At 38.7% G+C, this 12,068-nt stretch overlaps 2 protein-coding genes across 2 annotated transcripts; both read right to left on the bottom strand.

The window, feature by feature from the left end:
- Positions 1–604: 604 nt before the first annotated feature.
- On the bottom strand, positions 605–5,835 carry LOC126633876 (uncharacterized). The gene is made up of 9 exons (XM_050304410.1): positions 5,682–5,835; positions 3,770–5,397; positions 3,354–3,580; positions 2,927–3,259; positions 2,162–2,408; positions 1,920–2,048; positions 1,621–1,836; positions 1,262–1,385; positions 605–1,097 (listed from the first exon to the last, which is right to left on the bottom strand). The coding sequence occupies exons 2-9, from the start codon at positions 5,312–5,314 to the stop codon at positions 859–861; spliced, it is 3,060 nt and encodes a 1,019-aa protein (XP_050160367.1). The 5' UTR covers positions 5,315–5,397; positions 5,682–5,835; the 3' UTR covers positions 605–858.
- A 2,093-nt stretch (positions 5,836–7,928) lies between these two features.
- Positions 7,929–11,069, bottom strand: LOC126633932 (ras-related protein RABE1a-like). Its single transcript, XM_050304455.1, has 9 exons — positions 10,906–11,069; positions 10,685–10,810; positions 9,852–9,924; positions 9,537–9,637; positions 9,287–9,352; positions 8,881–8,978; positions 8,611–8,673; positions 8,436–8,531; positions 7,929–8,342 (listed from the first exon to the last, which is right to left on the bottom strand). Exons 2-9 carry the CDS (start codon positions 10,758–10,760, stop codon positions 8,271–8,273), a joined length of 645 nt encoding a protein of 214 aa, XP_050160412.1. The 5' UTR covers positions 10,761–10,810; positions 10,906–11,069; the 3' UTR covers positions 7,929–8,270.
- Between the last annotated feature and the right edge of the window lie 999 nt (positions 11,070–12,068).

Here is a 12,068-nt window from a genome sequence, read left to right as displayed (position 1 = left end):
AGAAGTCAGTAGCGCGACCCAACGCAACATCAACAAATTTACTCCTCGGCCGAGCTCGGCCGACGAGTTGGCACGCCCCGCATTCACCGAATGACGTAGTTAGCTCATTAATTACTCAGTCTGCGCGCCACGTAGGCTTTGTAGTTTTTAGGGTCAACAGTAGTATAAACAAGAAAGAACAATTTTGCAAAGAAATACTAAAATGATGGTGATTTAATTCAAGGGTCATATAATGTTGAATTTAAATAATTTTTTGTAGGCATGATCTATGAATGATGAATTAAAATATACATGATTCAAATTGTTGAAAAAAATTACAAAGTAGACTACAAAATATGTGTCAAAAAATACCCCTCCTGATCCTAAACCTATATTGATTTTCCTATTTTTGAGCAACTTACTCGAGTCATTTGCACATCATCACATTCTTGTAGTTGTTCTGGTGTGAGATACATGCCGCCGAAGACATCAATTTAAAGAAATTTAGGGAGTGGAAAAGACAAGACTTAAAACTTCGAATTAATATAATAATGTTTAACCAAATATTTCAATTATATCATAATATATAACGGGAAATAACAAAAAAAAAAGATCCAAAAAAATATTTATCATCCGGAATGGCCAAACCAACCTTGTGTCATTAATATAAAGCAGCTTGACATTATTCTCAAAACACTTGGATCACAATAAGAAACAAAGAGATATTATTCTCCGAGACGCCGCTCTCGCTTACATGGCATACCACGGTTAAAAACCACCATTTGAATCGACAAAAGTTCAGGACACAAAAATTCAGACAGTATTATACGAAGATATATAAACACGTCGTTGTTTGGTTTTCGGTAAGTATGGCAGACTTCAACTGGGAAACTCAATTGGCTCCTTCTGTACCGCTTTGTGTACAATCTCACTTTGTTCCTTCAAATGAACTGTATAGAAACCAGTGGCCGTGGCAGCTGATGGAGCACGGCCAATATATTTTATGTCGTCGAAAGTTCCTCTACCCAGGGACTTCATGGCAGTGCTAAGGCGGGGTGCGATATAGCTGTAGGCGCCCATGTTCATCGGCTCTTCCTGGACCCAAACTATCTCAGCATCTGCAGGAACCAAATAAGGAATGTGTCAACCTCATGATGTCAGCAAAATTTAGCCCCCAGAGAGAACAAAAAACCCCATCACCCTGAGCCTCATAGCATTATATACATCACCAAAAATTTTCGACATTCGATTAATCATTATCTACAGAGTCCAGACTACATACTTGGATATCGCTTCAGCTCTCTCTGGATGAGGTCATACGGGAAAGGGCAAAGCTGTTCCACTCTACAAATTGCAACATCCTTTGCTTCAACCTTTCTTCGCTCTTCATCAAGCTCATAATAAACCTGTACAGGATAGAAGATAGAATAAACATTTTGTCCCATGTTCAGGTAAAATAATACAACTTACAAATCATAATCATCTATAAGTCAAGATAATGATCTACTTCTGTCAGGTTTTGTTTTTCATACTAGCCAATTGATTACTTTACTGGAAAAACCATAACGCAATTAGAAGTCAAACATGTACATGCATGCATGTGTGTGCTTATATATGGAGGAAAACTAGGAATATAATTACCTTGCCGGAGCACAGGACCAGCCGTCTAATACCCTCCTCCAGATCAGAGTGGCCATTCTGGTCCTTGATGAGGCGCTTAAATCTGGTCCCCTGCTTGTCAAAACCTGGGTGACCTTGCACATCATCAAACTCAGATAGATTTGATTTGCAATCCTTGTGCCGTAACAGGTTTTTAGGAGCCATCACAATAAGAGGCTTGCGGAATTCCCTGTGTAACTGGAAATAAGGAAAAATGTCAGAACATGCAGAAACTCATCACGATGCTGGAAAATATTGATAAATGAAATATTTCCACTCACCTGACGACGCAGAACATGGAAGTAGTTGGCAGGAGTTGTCACGTTCACAACCTGCCAATTGCATTCCTGAATTTGCTTTCGAAGTGTGGGATCCATCTCAGGTATGACAAAAGGATGGTCATCACTCATCTGTAAAAACATTAGGTAACGGTATTACTTCAGGATGCATGCCAGACACTACTGTTGCCCAAAGGAAAAAGGGAAGATGGGGGAGGAGTGAACCATATTTGACTAACAAATACCTGAAGAAATCGCTCCAGTCGGGCGCTAGAATGTTCAGGGCCCTGGCCATCGTAACCATGAGGAAGCAGCACAACAAGCCCAGTTTGACGAAGCCACTTGGACTCCCCACTACTCAAAAACTGATCAAAGATAACTTGAGCTCCGTTTGCAAAATCACCAAATTGAGCTTCCCAGATCACTAATGCATTTGGACTCTCCATCGAGTAACCCAATTCAAATCCAAGAACTCCAAACTCCGAGAGTGAGCTGTAAATACAAAGACAATTAGCTTGTATAGAAGACGAATTAAATATGTACTATTCAGTGTCTCATAAGCCATGTTGCGCAGTCTGTCAGTCCAACTATCTTTAAGATGGAGTACAGCAGCAAGAGGTGGCAAATTAACACATTGAGTTGTATAAACCATAGAGAAGCAAGTTTTCGGGGATATGTGGACGATGTTCATGAATAAAAGAAGTAAATCATGGTGTAAAGAATACAACATGTATATCAAATAGAATGTTGGGAACTGAAATCACCCCTAACATAGACTCATGGACAAACATCACCATTTCTTCTTACATTATACAGTACAGTACAAGGGAATGCTAATGAATCAAATTCTCGATCACTACATTAAAGCACAAGAAAACTCTGGACTGAACCTAACCAGATAAAAAACAATGGTCAAAATCTTCTATGCATTTATAGATATTTTAACAACCATAAAAACAAGTAAAGGATCCTTGCAGAAGGGAACAGTACAACAAATAATCACGCTTTACCTGTTGCTAACTGTAAACATTTCCTCATCTTGGCCAGCCGTAATATGGTCAAGAGGGCAATACTTTTCCCCAGTTTCCTGGTCGTGAATAACAGAATGCCGATGACTAAATGTACCTCTTTCAACATCCTGACCACTCAGTCGAACATGGTTACCTTCTACTAGTAGTGTAGCAAAGGCAAGTGCTTCCGCAACTGCCCAATCAATTCCTTCACCAGTTGCAATCATTTGTGCACGTTGTTCATACACCTTCTTTACTGCCCTGTGAGGCTTTAAAGTTTCTGGAAGGGCTGTAACTGCTTTGCCAACACTCTTCAAAATCTCTGGTTTTACCCTGTACAGCAGCATATAAAATTCATTAAAAATACAATTAAATAAAATCGGATATTGCGAAGAACAGGTGAAACTGGTAGAAAACAGTGCTCTACCCAGTATTCCGGATACGAGAAATCTGTTCAGGTGACTTAAATCCAGACCAATGGGATGAAAGCCAGTCCCTTCTTTGAAGAGTGTAATCCTTGCTAGCCAAGAATTCTTCATTGAGAATTTCATTAACCTTGCTTTGTATCCTTTCAATGTCTTCTTTGGCTACTTGTCCAGACTCTAGAAGTTTGTTCTGGTAGATTGTTAGAGCTGAGGGATGATTCCGAATAACCTGCAAATCCCCAATTAAGTAGGGAAAAAAAATCAGGAGTCAGCTTTGCACATCTTAATAGCTGCACCATATAATATACCAGGACACAATAAGGAGAGGACTTTGGGATTTATAATGAGAAAAAGAATTTTTCTTCCTTCAGTCAATTAAGAAAATCAAATATTTAATTAATAGAAAATAAGGTCTAACCTTGTACATTTTGGGCTGCGTGAAAGAGGGCTCATCAATCTCATTATGCCCAAATCGACGATAGCATACTAAATCAACCACAACATCAGAATGGAAGGTCTGGCGCCATTCAGCTGCAAGCTCACATACATGAACAACTGCCTCCACGTCATCAGCATTTACATGAAAAATAGGGGCATTCAATGCTTTGGCAACATCAGTACAATACTGTGACGATCTTCCGGACATTGGATCAGTTGTGAACGCAACTTGGTTGTTCACCACAATGTGTATAGTCCCACCAGTGGTATAGTTCGGAAGAGCACTTAGATGAAGAGTCTCGTAGACCACACCTTGTCCAGCAAAGCTACCATCTCCATGAATCAAGACACCCATATTCTTGGTCCTGTCCGCATCATTTGAATAATATTGTTTTGCTCTAGTTTTTCCAACAACAACGGGGTCCACAGCTTCCAAGTGACTTGGATTTGCAACCAAAGATAAATGGATTCTCTTCCCACCTCTAGTGGGTCGATCATAAGAGGTTCCCAGGTGATACTTGACATCACCAGTCCCTGTGTAGAGCCCATCTTCATCCACGGGCTTTGTTCCACCACTGAATTCACTAAATATGTGACGCAAAGGTTTCCGAACCACATTACCCAATACATTCAGTCTGCCTCTGTGAGACATTCCAATAACTATGCTCTCAACCCCGAGATCAGCAGACCTATCAAACATCTCCTTCATGCCAGGAATAAGAGTTTCTCCCCCTTCAAGCCCAAACCTCTTTGCTGCTGTCCACTTAGTGGCTAAGAAGTTCTCAAATTGTGTACTCCAAATAAGCCTATCAAGAATAACCTCACGGCGCTGCCTATTATATTGCATTGGTGTAGGAGTCTCAATCTTGTTTCTCAACCAGTTACATCTCTCACGATCTGCAATGTGCATATACTCATACCCAATGGTCCCACAGTAAGCCTGCTCAAGCCGGGTCAATATGGACCTAAGGGTCTGCACAGGACGGTTCTCGGACAAAAACCCAGCCATCCTCCAGACCCCCAAAAAGAACTCTCTATCGAGATCAGCCTCAGTGAACCCATATAGAGCAGGGTCAAGATCATCTGGGATTTCTCTCTCTTCCAAACCCAAAGGGTCCAATTTAGCTTTCATGTGACCATTGACCTGGTATGCCCTCACAAGCAACAACAGACGCATACTCTCTTGAATGGTCTGCCCCGAAATTCCGGGCGAGGTAGAGGCCTGACCCACAAAATTCCTAAAGAAATTGTCCCACGACTCATCAACGCTATTGGGGTCGGCTTCCCAAGCCCTCTGAAGCCCCTCCAAATAAACACTGCTGGTTCCATCTAAGAAACTATCAGTTAGCCTAGAGAGGGGTACAGGGTGTGGAACCGGGGCAGCCTTCGATTTAGGTATTGTGGTGTGAAAGTCTCGGCTTTGGGACGGAAGAACCCGCCTCCTAGCCGCATAGGACCCGCTATTCGATAAACTTCTCCTAATGGCGAGCTTTGCCACACCAGACCCAGCTCTAAACCACGACATAGCTACCAACCCAATCTATCAATCACAAAAACTTTATCCCAATTCACCTCCCAAAGCTCAGACCTTCCCGATCATACAAAACCCTGATCAAACCAATCAAAAAACAGAAAAAAATAATTATACTACGAGTTCATGAACTTGGAAGATTAGAAAGATCAAGGATTTGATGACATTAAACAAATAAAAAGTTAACAAAACCAATCGAGAACTATCAATGACCAGTTTGATCAACAGAGAAACGAAACTGTTCCATGAACTGTATACTTCGTGGACGAGACGTTTCGTTTTCGTTTCGGTTGTCTCCACAGAAACGGGATTAAACTACCCAAAGATGCGAGCTTGGAATCAACGGAGATTAGGGATTTACCTGGAAGTGGGAGTTGAGTTGAAGGCGAGAGGTGGATGGAAGAAGAGAATGGACAAGAACCAAATCGCTGGGAAGCGACGGGGACTATTCTGAGCTTTTCTGGAAAGCTACCTTATATTTTCCGCGGATATTTGAGGAATGGTCATGAATTATGATTGAATTGTGATGTTGGTCTTGAACTAATAATTCATTACATTTTAGTCCTCGAACCTGATTAAATGTGGGTGGAGCGTTGGTCCTTCCTAACCAATTCCGTTAAATTCTTACCCGCATTTGGTGAGCGAAGAGACATTTGATTGCAGGTGGTGAGGCGCCGGAGGTTTAGTTGTCGAGACAATTCGTTCGTAAGGTAACAAAAAATCTAACGCCGTTAGTGCAAGAGATTCAATGTACCTTTTATTGAGGGATCAAATCTAATAAATTTTTTATTGGAGAACAAGAGCTATAATTTGATGATAGTTCAGTGACTATTCCTCCAATTTCCTCTTTATCCATTTCCATTTTCTGTTTTCTTTTTCTGGTCAATTGTCAAAACCAAATCAAATCTTACTTCCTGATTTTTTTTTAAATTATTTTATTGCTGGTGTTAAAAGAGGCACAAATCTGACCTACCCCGAGAGAAATTGCAACGGTAAATTCATTTCATGTAAGTTTCAAAATAGAATTATGAAATAAACTCAAATGGGGAAGAGCATTAAAAAATTAAGAATGCGTAAATCATTTTCCGATAAATAATGCCTAACTCTTGTTTTGGTTAGCGGGTTCCCAAGATATATTCTTCCTTGTTCTACTTTGCTTCCTTTTAGTCTTCCAACTTTCCTTGTTTGGTTGTTTTTTTGAAGGGAATTGGATTCCATATGAATCTACTTTTAATCATTCATTGTATATCGTATGGTTAGAAATTATTTGATTTTTTATTTAAAATTAAATACAAATAGTATCTAACGAAAACTGGCTACACGATGTACAATGAACGGCTAGAATGTGAGGATCCCTAGGATAAAATCCCTACAAAATGATCCAGAGAGGATCCTTTTCCTTTTTGAAGAGCCTTGGTGTTCGCTCAAAGTAGTCGCACCATTCAATTCGAATACTGCTAATTTGAAGGGTCATTCCTTCTTAGCTGTAAATTATAAGTTGACATTAAAGGTAACTTACATGTAATGAGCCAAGCACATTTCATTCGATACTTTGTAACATTTGTGGTGTACATCAGCTCACATAGAAAGAAGGCATATCATATGATCCATAGTTTAGGTCATCTCTAACCGAAATAGTTAAACATAGTCTTATCCAGAATTATAACCCTATAAGAAATTATATTTAAATAAATAGTGTCAGACCATATTTATATATCATCTCCAATCGAAATAGGCTAAAACTTAGCCCCTCAATAATTTATTATTTTTAAGTTTGTTCTCTTTTTCTTTTTTTTTGTTAAATGATAAATTTGTTAGATTAGATGTTAAATTAAAAAGCCGATAAGATTCGAACATATATCATGATGCAAGGGTAAACTCCTTTCTACCACTGTGGTAGAGGTTTACTTGCTTTTTAAGTTTGTTCTTTCGAGCCCACTCTTATGCTTTTTATTGAAAACATTATATGGAAACAGTTTTAATCATGCTTTGGTCCATTTCATCCATTGGATTACATGGTGGAGAATGGCAGAATCGGGGCTTGGAGGGTGGCTGAAAGTAGCCAGCTCGTTAGCCTTTAGGCTAACTTTTGGTCTGGTGAGCTCCATACATTTTTTGCCCAACCTTCTATTGGAGATGAGTTTTTTATTAAAACGGGTCATTTTTCAGCATATAGCCTTTTAGCCTTACTAACATTTGGATCAATATGTGCGGGATCTGCATTTACATCTTGTTTATTTTGCAATGACGCTAATCTAAACTACTCTAGTTTTACAGGAAGAGAGACAAAATCGGAAGCAAGTGGAAGGGCAAGCTACAGTGGCCAAATTGGCCCCACCCATATATGCTTCATTCCTTTTTTATTAGCAGCTTACAGAGCTTTGTTGCTCACTCAAAGCAGCTGCAGCATTCGATACTGCAGCCATAAAAGTCACTTTGCCTATGTACACAGTCTGCTAAATCTGCTGAGCTCTCACCCAGATCCGAATTCAGCTTACTGTATAGATTGTAAAAAGGTTCGGGGCGTTCGATCGGTTCTTTAATCGTCTAATCAGTATCAGTAATATCATAAAGAATGTGGAGAAACAATGACCAATGATAAAAACAAGGGATGAATGATGGGTTTACTGCAGAAAGGTAATTCACATTGTTTGAACTTTGAAGACATACTCAATAATATCAGTCAAACTAGGCAAAGTGAACACCTAAAGCTCTACCTTGAAAATAACCTGATTATCTATCTACATCAAGACAGGCAACAAACAGACCCGAAAGACGATGAAAGAGTAGAAGTGTCATTGTAAATTCCAGAATTATGAGGAAAAAAAAAAAACTACTTTTACTACTAATGCAGGTAGTTGAGAGACCTAAGAGAGGCGCCCCCCACGGAGTTATCAAGGTTTACCTCAAATCCACATCACTACAACCAACAGAACCTTCCCTCTTTTTACTAACCGCAGCAAGATGAGTTTTGCGCAGCTTGACCACCGGCTCTGTCTTCATTAATCCTAAGTGTCTGAGGCTGAAACCATCGAAACCAAATGAGTTCACCAACATTTTGAGAGAAGAGTTGGGGTAAAAAAAAGGATTCCCACTTTGGGGAGGATGAAAATACCTCAGTGCCCCTGGCATCAGATTCTGCAAGTCTCTGTTTGATATCCCTGGCTATTGAAAAAAAGACCTCCTCCACATTCAGGTTTGTCTTTGCACTCTGCAGAACATTTTCTTTCAATATAAAAAAAACGGAATTGATTATGTAGTCAAAATACCGAAGGCATATTACTACTTACAGTTTCAAAGAACTTGATACCATACTCATCAGCAAGAGCTTGACCCCTAGAAGTCGGCACAGCCTAAGAATATAGATAATTAAAGCTTGGGCATGCCCGCACACACAAACACATGCAAAAATAGATGGATAGGGATAGAGCACGCAATTCTAGCATCCTCATGTAAACCCAATAGGATTCTAAACTCATCACAGCCATCCCTTCTAATTCTTTCACCGGCTTAAAAAAAAAAGAGCATTTCCTGCAAGTGAAAAAATACAAATTACACACCCTTCTGCTTTCATCCATATCAGCTTTGTTTCCCACCAGAATCATGTTGACATTGACAGAAGCATGCTGCTCAATGTTGCGAATCCAGTTTCTAATGTCTGCACATGAATAGACAATTACCCAAAGAAGTGCTAGATTGAACTATAAAATTTATACAGAGATGGAAGAAGTGCCTCTGATGGTTTTAATCATCCACCACCTCAATGAATTAACGGTCAAACTGAAAAGAACTACACCAGTTTAAGCACACCCAAAATGAACCACAAGGTTGAAATGTCTACAACTCTACATCCCAATTTGTTAGAATTTGGATTATTATAACATAAATAGATAAGCAAAATGAACATAAAATCAGCATGCTATCAAAAATTCATATACTGAGGGTAAAGGAAAAACGAGAAGTTACTGTTGAAAGATGACTCATCGGTAACATCATACACCAACAAAATACCCATGGCTCCTCGATAGTAAGCTGCAGAGCATAACATAAATATGTAAGGAAACTCCTGAAGAACAATAAAGGAGGACACAATTAAAAAAAAAGGTAAAAATCATCTCTAAGAAAGGAACCCCCTGCCCCCTGCTCTTCTATTGTCAGCAGCAACTGTCTATTTTCCAATTTAAAATTATCTATCTGTAAAATCTCAAACACAAACCTGTTGTAATTGTTCGAAATCGTTCTTGACCAGCTGTATCCCAGATTTGCAATTTAATCCGTTTGCCATCAAGCTCGATTGTTCTTATCTTGAAATCAATCCTGTCAACAAAGGACTATCTAAGAGATGCTAAACAAAGATGAATCTTCATCAATAAAACACAACGTAATAGTTCCTTATGACATATTTCTACAGAAGCTTTAAGCAGTAGCTAATGACCATGTCCTAACTGACTTAATATTTTGGTTCATAAAACTTGTTCACTTGCTAAAGTTTCCAGATACAAAAATTGAAACAGATTTTACGGATACAAACCCAATAGTGGTGATAAAACTTGTTGTGAAGGAGCCGTCAGAGAAACGCAAAAGCAGACAACTCTTGCCAACACCTGAAATTACAGCAGAAATGTTTTTATATTTTAGAACCAAGAAGTTTATAGCCGAAACTAAAAATATCTCCCAAATAAAGGCCAATTTACATCCTTTTTTTTAATACACAAGATCCAGGACACCATCCAAACAAATCAAATCCTTCTTTGCGTCTCAAAGCAACTTTAAAAGCAATAATCCCAACTGAAGCCAAAACCATGATCCCCAGCAGAGCTCTTATTTAACCTTTATGCAGTAATTCACATCAAGTCTTAACAAGAGGTTAAAATGCTCTTCAACCCCCGAAAGACAGTACAATGCCATATGGTCATTGTTCGTACTCGCACTCACCTTGTAATTCATACCGAGTCAGATTAGAGTCGGATATTACTCTCGCATTCTGTTTTCATTTCGATACCTAAAAAAGTTTCGTTGAAATATGATTATACTCACTCTCTTAGTCTTCATCAAACCCAAAACTGGATCTTTCATACAAAACCATCTAATTACACGCACATACAGGTCCCTCAAACACTAAATTTATCAAAAATTGCAAGCATTCAAAATTTCAAACTTGACACAACTAAATATCACCCTACACCCACTATTATGCAACAGAAAATACTTCCAAAAATGACTTTTTTTTTTATTTTCGTTTGAAGTACATTGCCCACCAGAAATACCAAAGTAAAGCAAAACCACTTTAGATCTCAAAAAGTTCAAATTCCAATTCGCAAATTCCATAATTTTCTCGGGAACCAAACAAAAACGATGACTAACCACTGTCCCCAATGAGGAGAAGCTTGATGAGATAATCGTAATCGGTCCGACCCCTTGCCGGTTGCGCAGTCGCCATGGATTGATCGATTCTAACACCGACCCCTAATTCCAAATCCAAACCACTCTCTGCAACCCAAATTTCACAACCAAAAAATCAACAAAAAACAAAATCTAAGGAACTGCAGGAGATCGCAGAGGAGAGAGAGAGAGAGGAGATAAACCTTTCGAAGAAGCTTAAAGCGGGCGGTCGTCGGAGACGCGACAACGATCCAATATCTGGGAGGACGACGTCGGGTTTCAGAAATTTGATTTCTAGGGCTGTCCCTGTATAATACGCGGGTGACTCGCCACTGTATGGGACCGCACTGCATCTCCGTACACCCGCCTTCACTTAATATTTTCCCGGTTTTTCTTTTGCGAGGAAAAAATCTAAAATTGCAAAAAATAGATCATCTCCGGATCTCTTCCTTCTAATTTTAGGGATCTACCAATTCAGACCATTGAATTTTGATTCAACGGTTAAAGTTATTATAATTTTAAAGTGAGCCTCTATTTGTAGCCGTTCAATCAAATTTCAAAAATCCAGATTGATGGGTTTCTAGAATTAGAATGAATGAATCCGGAAATGATTCATTTCCTTATTGGCGTACCACCAAATAAAAATTCTAAAGGCTGAATCGGATAGTAACATTGTGAGAGGATATTCAAAAGATAATTTTTGTAATAAGAAAATTAGAATTGAAACTCGAAGCCCGTTAGAAATTACACTCAAAATTAAACATTACGTTAACTTTCCATTAATAGCAAATGCATCGTGTTCATGTTCTAGCAGAACTCTCCTTGATATCTCAACTTTATCCTTTTGGTGATTGCAGAGACTGATAAGTACGAATGCATAAAATACCTATCGTCTTCCATACGGAGCAAAAATTGTGTTCCAATTTATCTTTCGAAATTGGATGATCACTAAAATTAAAAAATGAGGTTACCCACACGTAATAGAATACAACAATTGGTAAGAGAACAAAACACTAATTAGAGTCAGAGTGAAAAGATAACACACATATATCTATGCCAATTTGGATGAAATGATGCGGATTTTAATGATTGGATTATTACAAGTGTTAATTAACGTACTTATTTTCTATTTGTGACACATTTGGTTTGTAAATTTAGTTTATAAATTTGATCTTCTTAGCATTTCCCTTAAGATAATGGATTGTCATCCGGTTCGAGATTTTTTAATTGATAATTTAATCCAACAAAAAGAAAATGATTTTGGCAAACTTTTGAATTTTTGAGGTCCTGTATGTTTCGTATTAGGCCCCTAAGGCCCAAGTTATTTTGGGTCATAACACCTTTATAAGCCCAAATACTCACACAC

The sequence above is a fragment of the Malus sylvestris genome, chromosome 1 (genome assembly GCF_916048215.2).
Source record: "Malus sylvestris chromosome 1, drMalSylv7.2, whole genome shotgun sequence".
In the NCBI taxonomy this organism is placed as follows: domain Eukaryota; kingdom Viridiplantae; phylum Streptophyta; class Magnoliopsida; order Rosales; family Rosaceae; genus Malus; species Malus sylvestris.
The sequence above is the reverse complement of the archived record's forward strand: the minus strand, read 5'-3'. Positions and strand labels throughout refer to the sequence as shown.

Coding starts and splice junctions, on each gene's coding strand:
- LOC126633876 (XM_050304410.1), bottom strand. CDS start 5,314: ATGTCGTGGTTTAGAGCTGGGTCTGGTGTGGCAAAGCTCGCCATTAGG. Junction 3,581..3,769: donor CGCAGCCCAAAATGTACAAG/GTTAGACCTTAT, acceptor GGGGATTTGCAG/GTTATTCGGAATCATCCCTC. Junction 1,837..1,919: donor TCCATGTTCTGCGTCGTCAG/GTGAGTGGAAAT, acceptor CCTTATTTCCAG/TTACACAGGGAATTCCGCAA.
- LOC126633932 (XM_050304455.1), bottom strand. CDS start 10,760: ATGGCGACTGCGCAACCGGCAAGGGGTCGGACCGATTACGATTATCTC. Junction 8,979..9,286: donor CGATGAGTCATCTTTCAACA/GTAACTTCTCGT, acceptor ATTCATGTGCAG/ACATTAGAAACTGGATTCGC. Junction 8,674..8,880: donor ATATGGATGAAAGCAGAAGG/GTGTGTAATTTG, acceptor CTATATTCTTAG/GCTGTGCCGACTTCTAGGGG.